The following is a 24,877-nucleotide window of genomic DNA, read 5'->3' as shown; positions in this document are numbered from 1 at the left end:
TAAATCCACAAGTGATCTGATGACTACGCAAAAGCGGTTCTTGCTTTAATCCTTCCCCTTCTAGACTATTAATACTGTTTGTTGTCATATGAATAAGATTGCACAGCAGCTTTGGGGGGGGGGGGGTAACTTTACCCCTAAGCAAGCATTCAAAAGTAGCTGAAGGAATACACACAAAATGGAGGAACTCAGCGGTCAGGCTGTATCTATGGAAAAGAGTACGCAGTCAATGTTTCCGGCAGAGTCCCTTCTTCAGGACTGAGATGCCTGAATTAAAAGATGGTTGGGGGAGGAGTGAGGAGGGGAAAGAGGCTGGCTGGAAGGTGATAGGTGAAGCCAGGTGGGCCAGAAAGATCAAGGGCTGGAGGAGAAAGAATCTGACAGGAGAAGAGAGTGGACAATTGGAGAAAGGGAAGGAGGAGGGAACACAAGCGGATGTAATAGGCAGATGAGAAGATGTGGAAGGTCAGAGTGGGGATTAGAGGGTGGGGGCGGGGGTGGAATGTGTTCACCAGACAGAAAAAATGATATTCATGTTGTATTAACTGTATTATTGTAAAAACATTTATATTTTTGAATGATCCCATTCTCTCCTGGCATAGCCTTTTAAAAATATTTCCAGTGAAAAGTACATGTTAATTGTCAAATACTCGACAATGGAATTAACTTTTCCATGAATAGATGTGAATAACCTTTCACCCCTTCCATCTGGAATACTTAAGCGTTTACACTATTTCAATGTGATTTGAACAGCTGTTTTTGACTCTTGGATAGGGAAGAGATGTTTTGATACAATTTCATTGTACATGAATAAATGCTGCTATTTTTCGATTTCCCTAGATCTAAAAATAAAATGAAAATTTTCACTTGCAGTTTTCAGCATTTTTTTTTTAATCAGCTGTCTCCAGCAGTGCAAAATATAAAGCTGTCAAAATGGGTCTATTTCCTGATGCTTGACTTTTAACCACATCTATAGTTTCTGGCCAAGGCAACAGCACTTAGAAGCATCATTGATGTAGGTGGTAAACATAAGAAGTCCAAGCATTCTACCCCACGTTACAGGCTGTCAATCTCCTTTCATCCAATCCTCAATATATGGCAATATTTTAATCCCATTTCCACATGTTTTGATTTGGAGTAATAACCTCGAGTGGCTTCTCAAGCTATATGAAAAGTTAAATACACCCTCTTTAGACATTATACTCTCAAAATATTCTTAATCAATATACCAAAGTGTAATATGACAGTGTTAATATTGTCCAATAATATTATGATTTTCCAAGAGCTCTTTAACCCTGATAGATTTGTCCTATCTTTCTTTCCAGTGGAAAAAAATATAAAAGATTTCCATTTTACAGTGCCTATCAAGCTACAAACATGTTTGCCAGCAACTAACCTACTCCTGATGTAGTAGTGGTACTACAATGATATCTTGAGTTGAGTGTGATGTTTTCCCCAGAGGTTGTCTATTGGTGGGTCTCCATGTGGCTGTACAGGCTGACCCGGGATCTATATATTCCTAAGGGCTAGGGTCTTCCAGACCTCATAATCCTGCCACTTTCACCACCTGCTGATCGCCAAGGGACTTAATCCAGGATGCTAGTGTGGATCCCTTCATGGAGAAGGCCTGTGCGTGACTTTGTTTCAGGTAGGGAGGCTGATGCTCGGGCAGCCACCATGCACAGTCCTTGACTGCTCGGTGGCATGGGATGCAAGACGACTGGGGACCCTTCACTGCTGCAGTCTTCCTCTACTCTCCCTGCTGAGATGACTCTTATTGTACCTCTGCAACTTCAGCGCAGGAAACACACTGGCTAATTCGCACTCAGCAAGCTTCAGCTAACAGTAACTTGACAAGAGCAGGTAATTGGTTTATAGCGATATTGATTGAGGAATATAAATTACTGCAACATCTACTATCCTTGCTCTTCATCAACAATATTTCCATGGGGCATCTGCCTAACATTCTTTACAGCAGTAGAAACAATCACAATTCTTTGAATCTCGACACTGATCACTTTGCATGGAAATTCTTCTGCACGTTCTCCAGGGCCTTCCTAAAGGTGTTCGGAATGGGACAGTGTACTACTGCAGAAACTAATGACGGTAAAGGTCAGCAGCTTTCTCAGCTCCCCCAACCCCACTTCATCCTGTTTATAACTTTTTATATCTAGCCACCTATTTATATCATTTAGTTTTAACTAACTTTCACCACCCTTGGTTAAATGTTATTTATTTATTTATTGAGCTACACCATGGAACAGGCCCTTTGAGCAGTGCTATCCAGTGAACCCCGTTGTAACCCGAGCCTAATCACAGGACAATTTACAATGACTGGTACGTCTTCGGAATGCGTGAGGAAATGGGGAGCACCATGCATTCCACGGGGAGGATATACAGACTCCTTACAGAGGATGCCAGAATTGAACTCCAAACTCTGGAACGCCCCGAGCTGTAGTATGGTCGTGCTCCTGCGTAATTTGTGTTGTTACACCATACAATGTTGATGGTATTAATGACCAGGCTTCTGAAGAATGGAAAATTAGGTATTTAAGCAACTATTACCTCAAAAAGACTCTTTCATTTTAATCTTGAGGTGGACAATGAACTTGCTGCTGATTTCTCCAATTTTAATGGCAAGCAATGGCACTTTTATAATTTAAATTATTGAACACCATCTGGTATGGAGGGACCACTGCACAAGATCAAAATAAGCTGCAGAAAGTTGTCAACTCAGTCAGCTCCATAGGCACTGGCCTCCCTAGCATCCAGAACATCTTCAATGTACAATGCCTCAAAAAGGCAGCGTCCATCATTAAGGACCCCCATCATCCAGCACATGCCCTCTTCTCACTGCTACCATCAGGAAGGAGGTACAGAAGCCAGAAGGCACACACTCAATGAGTCAGGAACAGCTTCTTCCCCTCTGCCATTCAATTTCTGAATGGACACTGAGCCCAGGAGCACCACCTCACTACTTTTTTTTCTCTCTTTTTGCACCACTTATTTAATTCAATTATTTTAATACATAAATATATTTAATGTAATTTACAGTTTTTATTATTATGTATAGCAATGTACTGCTGCCACATAACAAATTTCATGACATATGTCAGTGATATTAAATCTGATTCTGATTTTGACTACTCCATGCTTTAAAGTGAAGTCATTGATAAGATTTTATTCTGAAATCTTTTGAAGGAAGAAAATGAAGTAGGATGTCAATAACGGTACAAACTGGTGACAATCTATTTTCGATTGACTTATTAATTAAAGTTGAACAAACATCGTTAACTATAGTAACTCAAAAGTAATTAAAGCCATGGAGGGAGTTTTCAGCACACTAGTCTGCAGTTACCCCATGGAAACTTTAGAGCTGCACCATTATTTCATTGGAATATTGTGGTGAACTACATATACCTGTCTGGACACGCCCCCTGATGACTGCTCCTGTGGCTCCTCCCACAGACCCCTGTATAAAGGTGATGGAGGTCTGAGTCCGGCCTCTCAGTCTCCAGGATGTAGTATGGTGGTCACTCACTGCTTGTTCCTTCTTCCAGTCAATAAAAGCCGATACCTCGCTTTTACGTCTCAGAGTGAGTTATTGATGGTGCATCAAATATACTCAAGTTCAAGTTATGATTTGTTAGTCTAGAGCAAGTACCATACAAGATTTACTAGGAGCTATTGTTCTGTGGTCAGTACTAATCAAAATGCACAACATTTCGCTTATTGCCATGCATATTGCTTGGAACTCCATTTTTAGACACTAATTATTCACATTATTACTGTCCACCCGCACCCATACAAGGTACACTGCTCATCCTGGAAAAGGCATCATGTTCTCCATGAGAATGCAGCAGCGGTCTCTATAAAATACTGAACACTTACTGTACGATAATCGCACTGCAGACAAGATCAAGACGACTTAATGTTTCTCAGAGGAGAGTGCTTTTTTACAATGGGCTGACATGGTATTTATTTTCCTGTGTTGAATAAGAATTTGGAAACCAGGATGACTCTAAAGACGACGGGAAGAAGTGTGAGAGGCAATTTGTTTTAAACAAAGACTTTTAAGGCAAAATGTAAGATTGGACTATAATAAAACTAAAGGTGTCTCATATGAAATAACTTGTGTCTCTGTAATACTCTATTTTGTCATCCGTCTACATGTATCTTTTTGATAGCTCAATTCAAGCAGGATTTTAGTGGCCTGCTAGCAAGAGAATTTATTTTTTGTGAGAATGGAATGGACATCCACATAATCTTCAAAACCCACTGAGTATTTTACACGACTCCTAAGCTTGTGATCAATATCAGGGTATTAGTAATTGAGATTTTAACATATCTGATTGCATCTTGTTATCCACATGGTATCATGGACAAATCAGTTCCTCTCACAGGTCTTGACTTGATCTCCACAAATACATCTGAGACAGACAATTTGGTTGGGTTCTTTTTTTTGTTTGTTGTGTGGTTATCTCTCTGCCATTAACCTGCAGGCAACAGCCTCACCTTCCAGCTCAGCTATCTGCAGGCAGCTCCCCTTCAAGACCATTCAGGTTTTAACTGGTTTTTTTTTATTTTTACAAACATAAGTCTCCTAACCATACCCAAGTTTCTGCTGAAGGCCTTTGTTATGACCTAGACTTAGGTATCTGCAAGACTGAGAAGGAAAAGAGGATTACTCATGGGAATTCTAAAAATTAAAGTAAGGTCTTAATAACCATGTTTGTGAAAGACTGAAAATTAGATACTTAAGCAATTATTGTCTTAAAATATATTTTTAAGATTAAACCATCTATAAAAACAACTTGTGTGAATCACGGTTGTGTGTTTGGACTTGGCATGACTTTATCCATGTGTTTAAGTAGGCCTCTAAACCCTCAAAGCTAATAGTGACATTTTCAAATCAATTAGTTCAACCCACTTTATAATCAAACTGTCTTCTGTTCAGAAATGAGTGACAGATAAAAAAGACTCTTTTCAAGGCATATCAGGCGAAAATTTTCCATTTTCAAAAACATTAAGCAATGAGGTACAAGAAAAAAAAGATCTTTCAGAAACTTAAAACAAGATCCTAATCAACAAGAGTTTGTATTTAAAAAGCAAATTCATTATAGAAAAATATAAAAATAGTGTATCACAGGAATCTAATTAAAGAGAGGTTAGGTAACAGCAGCAGAGGAGAGAATTGGGGTAGGTGACAATAATAATAGATTTTTGGGAAGAACCCTTTCAGGGACAAGAGAGAAATGAAGAGGTAATAGTAACAACGCATTGAGGAAATCAAGATCTTTTGGCCCTCACAGCTGAAGATGAGGACAATAATGATGGTTCAAACAAGTAGGCAGAACAAACAGAAAAAGTGAAAATATTGTGATATGTCACTGAATAGGGAGCTTAGTGATCTCTCTCATGGAATAACAGACAGCCAAGTACAAGATGCGGCCAATCCTAGACATACTTAAAAAAATCAGTGCACCTGTCTATTGACAGCCTCGGGCATTGCAGCTTCTACCCTGATTTTTAGTCAAGGCTACAGTAGGAAGAAAATTTCAGTGAAACATTCTTACTACAGTGCATAGCTTATACATAACCTGGTGCCAATAACCCATTCTCTCTCCTTCTAATCCTCTATTCTCTTTCTACGGGGAGAAGTAGCATCCAAATGAAATAACTGTTCAAAGTTGATAATAAAACATTTGTTATTAAAGTGTGTATATTACATACACGAAAAAAAGAAACCCAATAGAACCCATTAAAAAAAGACCATCAAACGCCCAATGTGCAGGAAAAAAACCACAGAAACAACAAAAGAAAGCAAGTAACTGAAGTTCATGAAACTGAGCCCACAGCTGCTCAGTTATCAAAGTAAATAGGTTGGCATATGCAACCCTGAGATTCATTTTCTTGCAGGCATGCTTAGTATATCCAATAACCATAACAGAATTAATGAAGGACCACACCAACAGGATGGACAACCAGTGTGCAAAAGACAACAAACTGTGCAAGTACAAAAGAAAATTAAAATTTAAATAAATAAATAAATAAATAAATAAATAAATAAATAAATAAATAAATAAATAAGCAAGCAAGCAAGCAAGCAAGCAATATATATCGAGAACATGAGATGAAGAGTCTTTGAAAGTGAGTCCATAGGTTGTGGGAACATTTCAGTGATGGGGCAAGTGAAGTTATTCCCTTTGGTTCAAGAGCCTGATGGTTGAGGGGTAGTAACTGTTCCTCAACCTAGTGGTGTGAGTCCTACCGCTCCTGTTCCTTCTTCCTGATGCCAACAGCAAGAAGTGAGCATGACCAGGATCATGCTCTCCTCACATAAACTGTTGCTGTCAACCAACATTTCTTGCTCATTGATGGCTCACAGCTGGTGGTTTTCAGCATGGAGCAAGGTGAAAGGGAAGCACAGCAATGAACTTGGTATGGGGCTGAGCTAGCATAACGACGAGGGGCAGAAAGGCTTTGGAGGAGCTGCTTATGGTGGTCAATAAATAACATGAGGGAAAATGAAGTCTAGATCAGAAAATGGCATGAATGAGGGTTTTGTATCAAATAGCTGAGGCAGCAGCTGGTAAATGTAATCTAATGGTTCTGGAGATTGGAGGCCTTTCTAATGGAGCAATTATGAAGCTGCAGTCTTGCTCCACAGGATGCCAAGGTTGTAGAAATTCTGACTCAATGCCAGATGAAGAGCAGGAAGGGCAATAACATTGATGACAAGGCTAATGGATTAGTACTGGAGACAAAGGCCTGTGAATTCTGTCCTCCTAATATGTCCAGTGGCATGGAATGCAAAATAAATGGGGAACCTTTACTGCTGTAGCCTTCCTCCACCTTCACTGTCATTGTGATCTGATGTCAGCTTCAACCAGTTCCATGGCAGAGGTTTTGGTTAGATGTTCTTTATCTGAAACCTCCCCTAGACCTTACTGCCATGGGTGACCCCACCAGGAGCTAAGATCCAGACGACATCACTCTCAGGATCTGAGGGACGCACAGGTCTCTCCACCATGACAAAGTGACGATCCTTGGAGAAGATGATGATTGCATCACCATCATCGCTAGACCTAAATTCTGGTACTCCTGCTCAATAGCAGCGTGATAGTACTTTCATTAGCCAGTTTGTCACCATCACCCCAGAGGAGCCAGTGATAGACACCTACAGTACCACAATTGAACTTAAAAATGGTTAGTTTGTGTAAAAGTGGAGACAACCCAGTTCTTAATAACTTCTATGTTTAGTGTTTAATATTTAAAGAATCTCAGCAAATATTTACATCTTATCATTATATTTTGTTTTATTTAATTCTCATGTAATCTTTGATTCCTTAGTCCCCTGAAACCTGATGTTTGCTTATGTGGCATCATTCAACTTTGTGCTGCTGAGGGGAGGGAAAACTGTCCTTGCTGAATCTTGTAGGTTCATACTCGTCCAGGGAAGATCACTGGGCAAAAAGTTGAAATGAGAACTCCTTTGCTTTAACCAACACAACATAACTAATTGAGCACACACCGATGACCTCGTCTGAGAGTTTCTGCTGCCCTGCATAACTTGAGTATTTTCATTGCTGATCATGCTTTTAAAATTTTTTCTCAATAATGCAGTCCAGTTTTTTTAAAATATAAGTTCATAGAAATATAATAAATTCCATCTGCAGCAAGCCAATCTTCTTCATATTAATTTTAAACATTAAGTTCTCTGAAGTAAGAAATTTCACCTGTAACAAGCCCATGTTCTTTATTTTCATTCATGTATATTAAGGGATGAATAAACTGCCATTATAAAATGATGTATCACACAATGATGGAAATTTCCTGGAAGGCTTAAGAATTAATAAAGGTCAACTCAATTCTACTTTTTTTTTAAATAAAAAGACAAGAGATTAGTGGTTCATTACTTTTGTTTTTGAAAATGAATATGTTACATGTATCATATTACTAGTATGAATAATAATTCTGATGATTGGTTAATGTTTTGCATGAATAACTGCATACATCAAAAATCCAAAAGCAATTTTCTCCAAGTCCTCCTTTGGTTAAACCTTTCAGCAACTAAAATGAGTCCATAATCTCTCTCTGATTATGGTCAAACCCCCTGTAACCTAGCAACACACAATTAAGGAATATGTTTTCAGATCCATTCTGCAATCAGGCCATCATCAGCTAAAATTACTAGAGCAACGAATGTTAAGCTTATGCAAACGAGTTTGTTGCAGTTACTTTTTTAGTGTAAAATATGAGCAATCTGACATAACATTGATCAGTATTTTCACCTCCCTAAGTACAAAAATAGCCATAACTAAGATAAACAATTAATAATACATTAAGCAAGGCTAGAAGACAAAATATGATCTATAATGACGGAGGTACTGTACTCTGGATGTACAGGGAGAAGGAAGACGGTGGCTCTGGCTGGTGCGTGTGGAGGAGAGCAGGGCAGAGACAGTGGGAGGGAGAGGAGGCAGAGGGAAAGAGAGATGGAGAGGAAGGGAGAATTTGGGGGAGGGTGTGGGAAGGGGATGGGGAGGAGAGAGGGTGGGGGATATGGAACAGGAGAGGGAGGTGGAAGGGGGATAGGAGATAGGGAGAAGAGGGAGAGAAGGGAGGGAGAGAAGAAAGAAAGGATGTGAGAAGGAGTGGGGAGTTGGGAGGAGGGGAGAGAGGGAGGGAAGAGAGGAAAGGGAGAAGAGTGAGGAGAAGGGGGACAGGGAGGGGGATTAGAGTTAAAGGGTGGGGGTGGAGTGTGGGAGAGAGTGAGTGCTTTTAGCAAGTACTGATATGAAGTAGTTTACACAATAACATATAAGGTTCAGAATGGAACATGCGAAATAAGATACTAAATAGATGGCCCAGTAAATCAAGAGTGAAGCTAATGGTGATGAAGTGAAAAAGAAGTTGACTAGTAATTCATCACTGAGATTTTTTTTTGAAGTGCACAATTAATATTCTTAAACCTACCATTATTTCTTCAATAAATTCAGGGCCCATGTATTTAAATTGGATACACAGGTAACAGAATTAGATGTCTATTTCTCTCTGAGTCATTTGTTGGACTTTGCTGTAGAAAATGTTTTGGGTTTTATTGCCACTGAATATCTGTCGGCAAATTGAGCTTTTTAAAAAAATTTTGTCAAAATTTTGACATCTTGCCAGCATGGAATTGCCATTCAGTTATAAATGAAGCAACTTCCATTCAGTGAGGATTTCAAACTAACAAGACGTGACCTTGCTACAGATATTTTTGTTTTAGCATTCACTTATATCATTAGCTTGGCTAATGTGTATATCAATAGTGAATACGGTCTACCTGCTGTGATTATTATTAGGATGAAATGTAGTACTGCAGTTGTGGTTTCTCCTGAACTACTCCAGTGTGTTTTCATATCGTTAGTTGCAGTCACGGGAACATTCAGCATTGATGAGATGTTAGCATGTACACCAGTCTCCATTTCTCTCATGGAATCTGATGTACGGGTTCTGGTTTAGTAACTTATTAAGTATTTGGGTATTAAATATTGTAATCAGTTGTGACAGGATAAGTGTCTTTCCAGGGGTGCTCCATTAAATAACTTGTAAGCAGCAATATAATAGTGAACAGTCAGCCTCATGTGTAGACTGTTTGGCAGTCGACTGCTCATCATTGTCGCAGGCCCGGCAGTGATTATTCTTGTCTGAAAGCACATTGTGTGCTTGTGACTTTAATGAATTTTAATGAGTATTTCTATAGTGCAGGAAAGACATCAATGATGCTATTTTGTCAATATAATTTCAAACCAAGGGAATATGATAGCACTGTTTGCATATTTCATTGCAGGTTTATTGCAAGGAGAAGGTCGATTTGTGTTTGTCAAATTTCCCACCCATAATGAAGTATTTTATCTCCACTTAACCTGCAGGTAGAAATAGATATTGCAACTTCCCTGCAATGTTTGCACGAATTGTTTATATATATATTTTATAGTACTGTGCAAAAGTCTTAAGACACATATATATTGTTAGGGTGCCGAAGACCTTTGCACAGTATTGTATTTGTTAATATGGAGCAGAGAGCAAGTTTGTAAATCTGGCGTTGGGAAAGGGTGTAAAGAGTGTTGCCAATGGCAAGGGTGGAGTGCCGCGGGAGGATGTGGGACAGGTGGCAGAGGAGTGCCAGGGCTGGGGGTGGAGCGGGTGCAGACACACCCAGTCCTGAGGCACCAGGCAAAGTGATTTGATTCCAAACAATTGGTTTATTGATCGTTACAGAATGTTTCTCTTGTGCTTCCCGCTTCCTCCCCATTTTCTCAACCATGATTCCCCTCTTCCTGTCCCTTCCCACTCTCAGTCCACAATAGAGACCCATATCAGAATCAGGTTTATCATTATACACATATGTGATGAAATTAGTTTATTTTGTGGCAGCAGTACAGTGCAATACATAAAATTACTACAGTCCTGTGCAAAGGTCTTTGGCACACTAGCCATATATATGTGCCTAAGACTTTTGCACAATTCTGAAGCAAGCTACAGCCCTCTCATCTGGCAAGGGTAAATCAAAGAGGACACTTAAAGAAGTTTTGATAATAAAGAGGGGCATTAAAAAGATGAACAGTGAAATATTTTTAGACACAGGAGCAGAATCTGGCCATTTGGATATTGAGTCTGCTCCACCGTTCAATCCTGGCTGTTCCTTACTCCCCTCCTCAGCCCCACTCCCCAGCCTTCTCCCTGTAGCCTTTTTTGTGGAAGTTCAGAACAATGACCACAACACAAATAATCATGCAGGAGTACTTTAAACAAAGAGTAGGAAAAACCTGGAGCTCAGTAGTAAACTGAATGGAACGGCAGATGCTGAAACCTGAAACAAATATCAGAAAATGATGGAAATACTCAGCTAATTATGCAGTATCTGTGGTTACGAAATAGAATCCACTTATCCAGATCAGTATGCAATTTGAATCCTATTTCACTTATGCCTCGTGTATTATTTTCAACTTGTTTCTATTTTTGGGCTCTTTATCTTATTTGAAGTGTGTTATCCGCATTGCACATTTTAGTAGCTGTAGGTCTCTCCATCACAACGGTTTTGTTGTGCAGTTCTCCTGACAAATCTCAACATGCTCATATACCAAAGGATGCTTATAAGGGCTTGAGGGGAAATATGTTCCAAGCTGTCTCTTTCAATAATGCTTTCCCTATTATTTTATCTGCAGCTATTTGTTTTGTTCCTTTCCCCTGCTGCTTTCATAGCCTTGTTTTGTTGTCATGCGGTTTTATGTATTTCTAATTTTCCTTAAGTGCCAATCTCTATTAAAGAATGCAGATAGATGATCGTTTCCAATTGTATAAAGAACCTTGTTAGTGCTTTATCTACTAAGAGGCAGGTGCCTTGTGGATCTGTTGTCTCACTATTATACATGCCATCGTTTTGGCTGTTTGTCTGATGGTTCCTGTTCACTTATTAACTTTAATTGTACAAACATTGCTGTTTTTTTTTGTTATCCTGTCGGCTTTTTTGTTTTGTCTTTTCTCCTGTTTGTCTCCTGCCTGTTTTTCCTCCCCTCATTGTTCCCGCTCTTGAAGCCAATGAATTTGTCCCAGCCAGTCCCAGTACCTCACCGCTCTCCACAGCACAGCCTCCGAGTCTGGACTGTGAGGACCAGGAGGTCATAAACTGTGGGCATGAGCAGGTGGTGGGGTCAAGGGGTAGTGGGAGTGGGTAACAATGCTAAACTGAGCTTGTCCTCAATCACTTATGGCCATCGTAAGTTGTGGGTAACAGAAGCAGAGTCGGGAATTATTAGAGAAGATAGTGGCAAGTTTCCTTCTGAGTGCGCTGCAAGTCAAATCATAAGCTATAGAGTGAAGACATCCTGACCAAGCATTGGTGAAAGATCTGCCATGCGTGTTTAGATCAGGCATATGCACAACCACAAGGGCAAGTGGGGCAAGAATTAGAGCTGATGGTGCTGGGGTAGAGACGTGTCCCAATCAAAGGAGGTGTAAGGCGGCCCTTCCCTCCACTAGCCTGCAGGTCACACTTGGGCAAGGTGTAGCACCTCCCTAGCCCCCTGATCAGGGTCACGTGAAGCCATGGGAGCAGGTGGTGGATGGCTGTATGAGCAGCTGGTGCTTATCACAGGTCCCGGGTATGTGACCATTGACAATTTCTGAAGAGTACTGATAATGGCCGGAGGTCACCCATCTTGTAAAGACACCACCAGAAGAAGGCAATGGGAAACCACTTTTGTAGAAAAATTTGCCAAGAACAATCATGGTAATGGAAAGACCATGATCACCCATGTCATATGACACGGTACTAGAAGCCTTTTGTAAGGAAGAATGAGCAGAAATCCCCCAAACAAGAATTGAACGACTCTTAGCTGGCAACAGAAAGCGTTTACAAGCTGTGATACTTGCCAAAGAGGCTGTTACTAAGCACTGACCATGCAGGGTGCCCAAACTTTTGCTTTGGGCCCTATTACTTTTTTGTTATTTTGAAACTGTAAAAGATGGAAATAAAAAAAGTAATATTGCTTAAAATATTAAAGAAATGCGTCATCTTTAACTCTATGCCTTTTGGAAATCAGGTCACCTTTTACTCGCTTAGCTATTCACAGTAACAGAAATTTTGACCGGGGTGCCCAAACGTTTGCACACCGCTGTATTTATTCTGGCATCTTTCCCCTTCCTTTCCAGTCCTGACGAAGGGTCTCAGCCCAAACTCAGCATTACATGACACACGAAAAAGACCTTTGCTGTTCCTTGCCCAAGGGAAAATAGTTTTTAGGTGTGGGAGCAGTGAAGTTTATTTAGTTCCAGCTCATTATTGCTAGTAAACCTCAGCTCATTCATTTTCATAGAAGCTGGCTGACCTGCTGAGTTCCTCCAGCTTTCTGTGTGTCTTACACTATTTGTCCTATAAAACATTGTCCTAGGTTATCATACAATAAATCCTGTGAGTTTTACAATAGCATGGTGGGCAAATTAATATACCTGCAGTCTGCAGATAGGAGCATAAATCCCTCCAAAGTAAATCATTCAAGTTATTAAACTAATAAAAAAACTAACATCAGTAACTATGAAATGATGTTTGTTGTAAAAACCCATCTGGTTCTAAAATATCCCACAGGGATGAAAATCTGCCACCTTTATTTGGTATGAGCTAAATGCAACAGCAGGTTCAACCAATGTGGTTTTTTTCTTAACAGCCTATTTCAGGACAAATTAAATGAATTGTAAACAAGACGTTTATATCTCACAATGGAATAAATACGTAAAAAAACCCCACAACGTCCAAAGCCCCTGCGCCCTTTAGATAAGAGAGTTTGTTAGTGGATTAGGTAATTACCTAGCGTACATGGAAGACGCGAAAGTAAAATAATGCTGTTAGTCGGAAATGAAAGTACAAAACACCGGAAACGCAGTGGGTCAGGCAGCATCTGTGAATAGAGTAAACGAGCTAACGTTTTTGATCATTGACCTTTCATCAGAACATAGAAGGTTTGCTTGTTAACTGACAGAACCCCAGGATAAGTAACACATACTCTAGACTCAGTACTCAGAAGGATCACAGAAAGCGGATCAGGAATTAAAGAGAAGGATATTGTGGATTTACAATAAATCAAGTAATGAACTCAGGCAGCAGGCACTGGACTGTTGTTTAACTGCTTGGAAGCTTCAGGAGTATGAAGCTAAACCTGTGTATGATCAGAGACGATATTAACAGAATGAATTAAAGGATGATTCACGGTTCAAATGAACCTCCAGGCTGAGGATTTCTTTTGGACAAGACAAGGGTATCGACTTTAACCTTGATTACTCAGTAGAACCTGAGTGTAAATTAATAGTTCAAAAATTGACAAAGGTGGGTTAGCTGCTTATTAGATTTCCTAGCAGCCTAGAGTTGACAGGTGGATCCAGAAAACCAATGTTTCCTCTCCAGTCAGGAGTTGCCTTTAATAAGACTCGGCTATGAAAGCAGATGTGTCCCTCAATGTACTGTCATTGAGCAACTGGTCCAATCGGCCAGCAGAACGGATATTTTTCAACTGGGAAAGTTTTGCACTTGTGACTGACATTTGACCCATTAAGCTACGCAGTTTTCAGGCCAAGAAACCCCATTAATACTCCAGTAATGAATAGTCTTCACCCAATATCAAATGAACGTTTTACATCCTAAACAGATTGCCCTTTTTGACTTAAGCTGAAACGATTGCTTAAGTATATTTATAGAAACCAACCAAGGAAGTAATCCATAAATTGACTTTTCCCATCAGAACATTCCACTGAGAGGGAGGTCTGAAATTTTTGTTATCAGCTTGGAACAACACACTGAAACAACATTTTAAAAATCTGCAGGAACTACTCAAGTTGTATTTAAAATTAAAAGAAAAATGCTTGGCTACTTATCATCCGTCACAGAAGTGGCTAATTTTGCCCATCAAAATAAAGAAATTGCTGAACATTCAATAGCGAAGTGCAACAGTATCATACCACTCAATTGGCTTGGGATTTCCATTTTATTTATTCTTCTCTTTGGAGCTGAAAGCAGCAAGGGCTGGGTGAATTTGAAGATTTAATATTCTGCCATCCTCAACCAAACAATAGTTCTCAACTTCTAGTAGCTTAATCTGCATGTCTGTCAAAGCAATGGCTCAGAATAATGATGTTCACTGTTCATTATTCTGTGGAACTAACAGCAACTTCTGGACTTCTGAATGCAGGGGTCCAGTAGCTTCTGGCAGTGATCCACTCTTCCTTCCTCTAAGCTTGCTCTAATTTTTTTAAAAAGCTGTGTGGATGAACCATTGCTCCATAGGAAATTTTTAACGGCCTGAAAAATATGTGACACTTTAATAAAACATTGTCTAAAAGAAAATTCCAGCCACCCAGCAACGATGGCTATGTGCACAGGGGCATTTCAGTTGCTGCGCAGCTGCACACCTTAGAGGGAGCAGTGCTGTTTATGATCTTTTCCACCAAACTTGATGAAATCACTCAAAATGCTGCAAATTTGAGCTATTTATGAACAAGTCCCACTGTAAAATATCTTGAAAATCTCACAGTCGATTACATGTAGTCTGAATGAATTATAATGGCTTTCTAAACCAAATTGCTGCTTAGCAAACTATTTGGCTCCAAGGAAACAAATCTATCGTGATATTCTGAAATGACAAAGGATTGTAAAATGAAAACGAAATGAAATTTCATGTTCATGTTTAATCATTTACTTGCCAATCTTTATTTAGCAATTGAAATAATGTTAAGAAGTTTAAACAAAAATTAATCTTCTGGTTGAGAATTGCTTTAAAAGAAAGGGGATTGGCTAGATAAACTATGACTACAACACAGGTGTCGGGGTCCCCTTGAACTTGTAGTTGAGCATAGTTGGCATCAGACAAGGGACCAGAGTTCACCAGAGGTAGGCTGCAGTGTCTCTGAGGGAAAGGTTAATGTTATTGGTAACAACAATAACTTTAGCCTGTCACTACAAGTTCAGGGTGAAATAACTGGTTAACGCACCTTAATCAGGCTTTTTTAATACTATTAAAGGGCTTCTAATAAAATGATAATTTTGCATCTGAATACTAGGCTGCATATTTAGATAAAAACAGTCCAAGCAATATAAACTGCTATCAAGGCAAACTCGATATGCAGTTTGTATTCATATACATGTAAATTCACCAGAGTCAATGCCCTAATACTGTTAGGGTGTCTTCTGGAGTTAGGGTATATAGCAAATACTAATTTCAACAGCAGCCAGTCTTCAGACCTGAACGTGGATTGCAGATTGAATTTAAAATGCAGCTCTGAAAAATGGTCTTCCTGAAGCTGCATTTTGGGGTTGATTTCAAACAAAGGAACACTCCAGTTGACCTCAGATGCCTGCATATGCATGAATATGGCCCAGAATCAGTGGGAATTAACATTCACTTTGGGTGTCTGGAGTGTGGGTGTGAAGATGGAGGTGTTTGAAAATTACATGTGATTCAAAGAAAGCACTGTAGATACATTTTAACTATAGAATTGTCCTGCTGTTACCTTTGACCTTTAGCATATAAAATGTCATGTAATATTGGATCAGGCAGGCCTCTTCTTCCGAGAGTGTCTCAATATGATCCCTGCTGCTCATTTTGCTGAATAATGACTTCTATATCCACTAGCTTCAGTGTCTCTCTGGTTGCTTTGTTCAGTCACAACAAATACCAAACCAATAATTCTCCAATACAAAGTAACATGGCAAAGTCTTGTTTCGCTGTTGTTGCATTGTTGCTTGATGTGTTGTGTGTTGTCCTGTTGAGCATTGTGGGCAAGCTACGTTGGCACTGGACTGTGTGGCAACACTTGCGCCCAGAACATCCTCCCGATGGGGAGATTTTAAACTAGTTTGGCTGGGGGATGTGAACCAAAGTGATAGGGCTGAGGATGGGGCAGTTGGTACACAAGTTGAAGCAGTGTGTAGTGAGACCGTGATGAAGCACAGACAGAGCTCAGGGTTAAATTGCAGTCAGTGGGATGAGCTGAAGTGAAACGTGGGGGCAAAATGGAAAAGGGTGATGAATACAGGATTGAAGGTGTTATATTTAAATCCATGTAGTGTATGGAATAAGGTAGATGATCTTGTAGTGCAGTTAGAGATTGGCAGTTATGATCTTGCGGTCATCACTGACTTGTGACTGAAAAAAGGTTATAGATGGGAGCTTAACATACAAAGATACACATTCTATGGAAAGGACAGGAAGGTAGGCAGAGGGGACAAAAATTGAAATCAAATCCTTAGAAAGTGGTGACATAGGATTGGATGATGTAGAATCCATGTGGGTAGAGTTAAGAAACTGCAAGAGTAAAGAGATCCTGATGAGAGTTATATACAGGCCCCCAAATGGTAGCCAGGATGTGGGATATAAATTTCAATGGGAAATAGAAAATCCATGTAGTAAGGGCAATGTTACAATGGTCATGGGGGATTTCAATATGCAGGTAGATTGGGAAAATCAGGTTGGTTCTGAATCCCAGGAGAGGGAATATGAAGAATGCCTATGGGATGCCTTTTCAGAGCAGCTTGTGGTTGAGCCCAGTAGGGGAAAGGCAATTCTGGACTGGGTGTTCTGTAATGAACCAGATTTGATTAAGGAGCTTAAGGTAAAAGAACCCTTAGGAGGCAGTGATCATAATACGATAGAATTCAGCCTGCAGTTTGAGAAGGAGAAGCTAAAGTCAGATGTATCAGTATTACAGTGGAAGAAAAGGAAATTACAGAAGCATGAGAGAAGAACTGGGTAAAGTTGATTGGAAAGGGACACTATCAGGGATAATGGCAGGAGAGCAATTCAGAAGGTGCAGGATAGATACATCAGAAAGTTGAATAAGTATTCTAAAGGAGGGATGAGACAACCATGACTGACAAGGGAAGTTAAAGACAGCATAAAAGTAAAACAGAGAGCACATAATACAGCAAAAATTAGTGGGAACTTAAGAGGATTGGTTGGATAGCTTTTAAAAACCAGCAGAAGGCAAATGAAAAGGCCATAAGGAGAGAAAAGATGAAATATGAAGGTAAGCTAGCCAATAATATCAAAGAGGTAACCAAAAACTTTTTCAGATATATAAAGAGTAAAAGAGGTGAGAGTAGATATTGGACGGCTAGAATTTGATGCTGGAGAGGTGGTAATGGGGAACAAAGAAATGGTGGATGAACTTAAAATAGTAGTTTGCATCAGTCTTCACTATGGAAGATACTAGCAGCATGTCAGACATTCCAAAGTGTCAGGGGCAGAAGTGAGTGTAGTTGCTATTACTAAGGAGAATGTGTTTGGGAAGTTGAAAGGTCTGAAGGTAGGTAAGTCACCTGGACCAGATGGACTACACACCAGGGTTCTTAAAGAGGCAGCTGAAGAGATTGTGGAGGCATTTGTAATAATCTTTCATGAATCACTAGATTCTGGAATGGTTCTGGCAGACTGGAAAATTACAAGTGTCATCCCACTCTTTAAGAAGGGAGAGAGGTAGAAGAAAGGAATTTATAGGCCAGTTAGTCTGACTGCAGAGGTTGGGAAAACGTTGGTCTTGATTATTAAAGATGAGGTTTCAAGGTACGTGGAAGAGCATGATAAAGGAGGCCAAAGTTAGCATAGCTTCCTTCAGGTAAAATCTTGCCTGACAAATTTGTTGGAATTCTTTGAGGAAATAACAGGCAAGCTAGATTGGGGGGGGGGGGGGGTGCGGTCAGTGGATTTAACAAGGTGTTGCATATGAGGCAGCTTAACAAGATGAGAGCCCATGGTATTACAGGAAAGATGCTAGCATGGATAGAAGACTGGCTGACCAGCAGGAAGCAGAGTTGGAATAAAGGGGGTCTATTCTGGTTAGCTGCCCGTGTCTAGTGGTGTTCCACTGGGGTTGATGTTGAGACCGCTTCTTTTCACATCATATGTTAACAATTTGAATGACAGAATTGATGGGCTTTGCAGTCAAGTTTGCAGATGTTACAAAGATAGGTGGAGGTGCAGATGGCATTGAGGAAACAAAGAGTCTGCAGAAGAACTTGAACAGATTGGGAGAATGGGTAAAGTGGTGGCATTTGGAATATAGTTAGAGGAGTATTTGGTTATACATTTTGGTAGATGGAATAATGCCATAGACTATTTTATAAACAGAGAGAAAGTTAAAAAATCAGAGATGCAAAGGGATTTAGGAGTCCTTGTGTAGGATTCCCTAAAGGTTAACTTGTAGGTTGAGTCGGTGGTAGTTTGGCAAGAAAGGCACAAGCAATGTTGGCTTTCATTTCGAGAGGACTAGAATATTAAAGCTGAGGCTTTGATCCAATTGCACTTGGAGTAATGTGTGCAGTTTTGGGCCCCTTATCTGTGAAAAGCACATGAGTCGGGGAATGAAAAGGTTAACGTATGAGGAACATTTTATAGCTCTGGGCCTGTACTCACTGGAGTTTAGAAGAATGAGGGGAGATCTCATTGAAATCTATCAAATATTGAAAGGCCTAGATACAGTGGATGTGGAGAGGATATTTCCTATAGTGGGCAAGTCTAGGACCAGACGGCACAGCCTCAGAATAGAGAGATGAGAAGGAATTTCTTTAGCCAGAGGAAAGGAGAATCTGTTGAATTCATTGCCACAGCCAGCTGTGAAGGCCAACTCATTAGGTATATTTAAATGGAGGTTGATATGTTCTTGGTCAGTAAGGACGTCAAAGTTTACAGGGAGAAGGCTAGAGAATGGGGTTGACAGGGATAATAAATCAGTCATGAAGGAATGGCAAAGCAGACTGGACGGGCTGAATGGCCTAATTCTGCTCCTACATCATATGGTCTAATTTCCATCATTTTCCATCATCTACTTTCCAACATCGTTTCCTAGCCATCATCCTGAAATGCCCCTGACTCTGTGGGTTTACTTGCAAGTTCTCCAAGTATTTCCCATGTAGTATAGAGTTGCCATGATTTACTTAGCATTGAACTTTGCTTATAAAAGAAAATTTACAGCCAAGGTTAATAAATACCTGTAGATACATCCTCTCATCAATTCTAGTTTCTGAATAATAGATTGCCATCAAAAATACCTTCTGCCATATCGTAAGTGCTAAAAGTTATCCAAATTGGAACAGTTTTCAATATCACAACCAACTTTCAATCACTTATTGCTTAATACTCACCTGGGGGGAATTATTGAGATGCCCATGACTTCATAATGTCTGAGATCCAACCTGCTCTTGCTAAACAGGAAATCTGTATAATACTGCAACTTAAAATCGGCACATAGTTTATTTGAAAGGGTGTGGCTGGAAATATGTCCAACTATTGTTAAAATTATTTTGTGAAGAACTTTCACCAACCCAATTGAATAATTGGGGGAAATTGAAGTTCAAAAATCTAACAAGATTATCTGGTAAAAAGTAGGTGCGTTCCGATATGACTCATACAGTATTGTGTAGTCGTGTCTGATAGCATTTTCCTATTTGAATGCCAATTCTCTGAACTCTCCATGGACAGTGGCCTTCATGTTGGACAGAGTGTAACTAACCACCTTTACATTTAGTTACTTGTCTAGTAGCTAGTTTTCTTAAGACATGCAATGCCAGGTCTATCAAAGGTTACTGACTATTTTCCTGCTCAACCACACTTTTCAAAAAAAAAATTAAAATAGACTACATGCTTCCTGCCAGGGAAACAAAGAAAGCAGGCATTGTACCTCAATAAACCACAGAGAATCAGTTTTCTGTTGTGGTATGGGTAATCATTCAGTATTGCTTATTTAACATTTTCCCTTGCAATAAAAATAAATCTGATGTCCTGTTTGAGATAATTGAAGGAGACTTCTAATTGAATCCAGATGTAAACCTTAATCAATATGCTTACACAGATTAATTTTTTTTGTGATATTTTTGGTACTGGCTAACATTGAAGTTAAATTCTTGCTTCATTATTTTAACACAGTTATTATCTTTGGATTAATAAAGGGCAGACAAGAATTTAATCCTCCAAGAGGACCACAACTTGTTGTGCTTTGGAGGCTTGTATACCTCAATGACCTGGAGAGCTATGTTGGCTGGTGTCAGGGTCACCCAAGCCAAACAGGTTAAAGGTAGAGGACAGACTAAGAATGGTCCACCAGTTCTCCAGGTTTGGGGGTTCAGCTCAGGGTTAACAACCCTGACTGGTAAAACAAAATTTTTTCAGAAGCAGCAATGTAGAATCCTTCTACATCTGAGTGCGACGCTGTTCCTGAGTCTCCACCCTGGACTTGCATGACTGGCAGTAGTGAAAACCAAGAGGAAGCTACTGACATGATGAAGGAAGCCCTGAACACCACCAGATTTGGAGGGCCTTCATTGTTGCCCTAAACGTCAGCGGCATATTGGGCAGTAAGTAAGTAAGAATTTAATATGAGTGCATTAACCAATCCACTGAAATAGTTCAGAAGTGGTATGAAACACAGTACTGCTAGTGATTAACTGCTACTTTTATAATACATTCTTCAAAAATGTTGCTTAAAACTTGACTTTCTTTCCTGTCCAATAAAAGATTTTTAAAAATGGATATTTTATTATACATGTTAAAGCTGACTGATAATTGCTTCTTTAATTGTTTTTAGATTATTTTATTGTTTTGCAGCATACAGATCTATAGATACAACACTGAGAGCTCATGTAACAAAGTGTTATAAGAATATAATCAGCCTTAGTCTCTTCTGTAGCAAATCAATGAAAGCACAATGGCAAGAGGATCAGTTTATAGACACATATGAGCTGGTCTAATGAATACTTGACCTACAGGATAGAAATATTCTGTATCATAATGATGGCTGCTGATTTCTCTACAGGGAGAATTGCATGCTACAATAATATAGTGGATAGACCCACCTTGACACAAATTATTGTATTAATAGAAAGACAACTGACCTAATTAATTGAGAAGATGCAGATCGGCACACACAGGGATTTTCAATAATCTTTTTTGATAATGTGTGTCAAAACAGTGAAACAAAAACAATGGCCATAAAATGGAAAAGAAAATCAATCAGCCTCTGGTTTCAATCCCTTTCTGCTCACAAGCATAAAAAGAAAACAAGAGATAAAAGCACTTAAGTAGGAGTGATAGCACATATATCAAACACAGCTAGAATGTAAAAAATGCATTACTTGGTTCAGGTGATGCCATTGTGGAGACAATGACTGGAGGTCCAGTACGTCTGGTCACTTTTGGGTTTGCAGTGTTCACCAGCTGGTAAGCCGAGCTTGTAGGTACCAGTGTGGACTCCACCTGCGTTCCTGGCTTTCGGAGAATCCGAGGACTGTTGTGCGGGCTGTGCATAAAAGACTGATTTGAGCTGCGCTCCCTCGTCATCAGTTCTATGGGCACAGTGTAAGTAGTCGAGTAGGCAGTCTTGGGCCCTGGATTTGGAGTGGCCTGCTGTGTATTCATTGCTATTCCGGACTGAGCGAGGTAGAGAGGCCCTGATCGGAGGTTCTGCAGCCCCATTGGGGTGGGACTGCTGTAACCTGTCAGGCTTGGAAAATGGCCCCCAAGTCTCCCAGACCCAGAGGACCCATAGTTAGCAGTTTCGAGGAGATGTTGGGATGGGGCACTGGATGGCCGGCGGCTCACTTCGGCCAGCCTGGGTGACATTGGTTGCAAAGCCATTGGTAGCTGCTGAGCTGTGGGATTATCCATCGGAGGGACCACCCCTGCCGGAACGCCATAGTCATTACGCATTAGCTCGCTCCTGTGACTGAAGCTGTTTGAACGCGTTCTCATGCGGCCGCCACTGCTCTGCAGCTCCTGCCGCAGCTGCATGTCCACCTTGCAATTGTGGGCGAGCCGCGACAGCAATCGGGCCTGACCCAGGTTCGGCGCCACAGACTTGATATCATTCTCCTCTAGCATGGCCAGGAAGCTGGTCGAATCGAAGCCTTGCTGCAGCAGGTTTGCAATTGTGCTCTCAGATAAACCCTCCAAGCGCAGCAGCGCCAGAAACTCAGCTTTGTTGTCTTGCCCGGGGATTCCCACAGGAAGGTGGCTGCGGGCCAGCATGGTGTTGTCATAACCATCATAAACGGGCTTTGAAATTAAACCGTCCCTGTGTGCGCCATAATCAGACATCATTCGAGTTGCCACTCCTGGCCTACGGCTTTGGTTTAGCGTGCTAGGGCACAGCATTCTATCCAAGCTGTTCTCACACCGAGACCCAGTGGCAGGATCCACGACTAAGCATGTTGGAGTAATCTGTCGTGTGCTGGTGGAGTCCAGTGGCTGACCAGAGGCAACACTGTACATCTGCTTACCAGAGAGAGGTGGCGGTTCAGCCCCGTAACGAGGGAGAGCGGTTTCAGCGCCATACCTGGCGGGAGAAGGATCTCGGCTACGTATTTTCTGTCCGTCGTGAACCAGCTTACCAGAAGGATCATGGTACACTCGGTTTACCTCAGGAGGGGGAGGGGGCCTCCCCTGTGAGTGGTCCCAAGACATTCTCCCACTTGACATCCCATAATTCGGCGCTGATCTGCTCAGCATATGATCCCTATAAAACCGTGCCTCTTCAGATGGCCTAAGCGCCACGCCAGCCTCACCATAGTAATCCTGTGGAGGCACCGAGTTGCGTCCGGTCATCACGGCCTGCTTTTCATGGGAGCAAGAGAGATCGGACTCAGAGGATTTTCTCACAAGTCTGTGATCATACCGACTGGGATAATCTTCATCAAACCCAGAATCTGGATGGCTGTAATGTTCGTAATTATGTTCATACCCTCCTGCAACGTCGCGACCGTGAACTCTGACGCTATCACTGCCGTCGTAGACACCGTTGCTGGAGTAGGTCAGCGAACCTCTTCTCCTGCTAGGCCTCTGGCAGTCGTATGCGCTGTTGTTGTCCCAGTTGTCTTTGTACCATCCGCTAGAGTCCCAGCTCTGAGAGCAGCCAACAGTTGTATGCTTGCTAGGGACAGGCATTGGAATAAAATGACTTCAGCTTAGTTAAAGAGGCGGGACCTCTGGTTATAAAACATGAAACAAAGCAGGCTGGTTTCACCTGAGCCCCAGTGGGACTCCAGAACCAAACAACTGCAGGTTTTCTATTACAAAGTACCGCTTGAATTATTAATCCAAAGAAACATCAGAAGAAACAAAAAAATAACGCACCTTGTTACCAAGCCTCAATCCACGATCAAATGAAAGATCCTCTTTGTGTGTCAGCTTGCAGATAGAAAGGGTAGATTCTTTAATCCACACATTTATCCTTTCCTGCTTGGGACACTGCTTGTGCAGACAACTGGTATGACAGGGCTCATGGATTAAGCACTATATTAAACCAGTAAAGCCTTTGCTCTTTGTGACATCAACCGAGCTCATTCCAAACCTTACACTGGTCATATGCTGCAGATTCGCAATTTTTAAAATGAAGCCACTAAGCAATTTCCTAGCAAATTGCTTATGCGTTCTGCATTTTTTAAATGTTGCTATAAATGGAGGACCTTATACTTTGTGGTAAAAAGGGGAAGAGAGAATTAAAGAGGCAAAAAACCCTGACAATCCCTCACTGTCAGCACAATTCAAATCCATCTTGATGAGATACTAATCCAGCAAAAATAGCTGGAAGTAAATTGCAAGCAAAAGGGAATGTTGATAATATAGAAATTTAAACCGCATAAGCAAAGAATTAGAATCATCCTTTCAGTCTATCGACATTTTATGGTTTTTTTGCGCATGAAATGTGAAAATTCTGGAAATTAAAATTAAATTGAAATTTATTTTGTATTTAAATTAAATTTAAATTTTAAAAAAGTGAAAAATGTGGAAATTTTCCTGCGCCATGCTGTAATTGTTTTTTTTAAAATTTTCTAAGCAAAGTCACGTTTGCTAACCCATATCAACCCACCTCAAGATTCAACATACATCACTACCACGAAGAGAAAACATCTTTTGCCAACTCTCAAAAGAAAATTGATCAGAATGTAATCTCTAATTTGCAGCCTTGTAAACAGAGCAGGGGTCAGCAAACCTCAGGGAACCAAAACCAGAAGGGTTAGGATTCAGCTGCACCAGTTCCTAAACAGACTTAGTGAATAATACACTTGCTGGTTAGGTTGATCTAAACATTAACAAAACAAATAGAATTCATTTTTTAAACCTCAAACGTCACCATAAACGTTCACCTATTTACGTGTGAAGAAATGTGATATTCCATAAATGATTATTTTGCATTTTATTTGACAGTTTGACAGGGGATATTTTGGTACTTTCTTTTACCTATTAACAATTGTTGTCTCGTTTTAATTTCCCATTGAGGAGCGTGAAAACATGTATAGAACTTGACTCCAAGGGAATGCTGTTTTGCACCCATTTGCTTAGGGTGATAATTGGTC

The 24,877-nt window shown here is 40.5% G+C and overlaps 1 protein-coding gene across 8 annotated transcripts in view; it reads right to left on the bottom strand.

Moving 5' to 3' along the window:
* LOC140715429 (C-terminal-binding protein 2) overlaps positions 1 to 24,877 on the bottom strand; it is a 309,864-nt gene that overhangs the window by 122,098 nt on the left and 162,889 nt on the right. For 3 of the 8 annotated variants that reach the window (XR_012096134.1, XM_073027603.1, XM_073027602.1), the window contains exon 1: positions 21,659 to 23,465. The exons of 4 other annotated variants lie outside the window; for them this stretch is intronic. Coding sequence is in view for 3 of the 4 variants with exons in the window: in XM_073027603.1 (XP_072883704.1) it covers positions 21,659 to 23,465 (1,807 nt within the window). In the remaining variant the exon portion in view is untranslated. Of the gene's footprint in view, positions 1 to 21,658; positions 23,466 to 24,877 lie in introns of those variants that run through there. One more of the 8 variants, XM_073027605.1, reaches the window with a different exon arrangement.

Source organism: Hemitrygon akajei, chromosome 23, assembly GCF_048418815.1.
Source record: "Hemitrygon akajei chromosome 23, sHemAka1.3, whole genome shotgun sequence".
Lineage (NCBI taxonomy): Eukaryota > Metazoa > Chordata > Chondrichthyes > Myliobatiformes > Dasyatidae > Hemitrygon > Hemitrygon akajei.
Note: the sequence above shows the minus strand (reverse complement) of the source record. Positions and strands in the feature narration are given on the sequence as shown.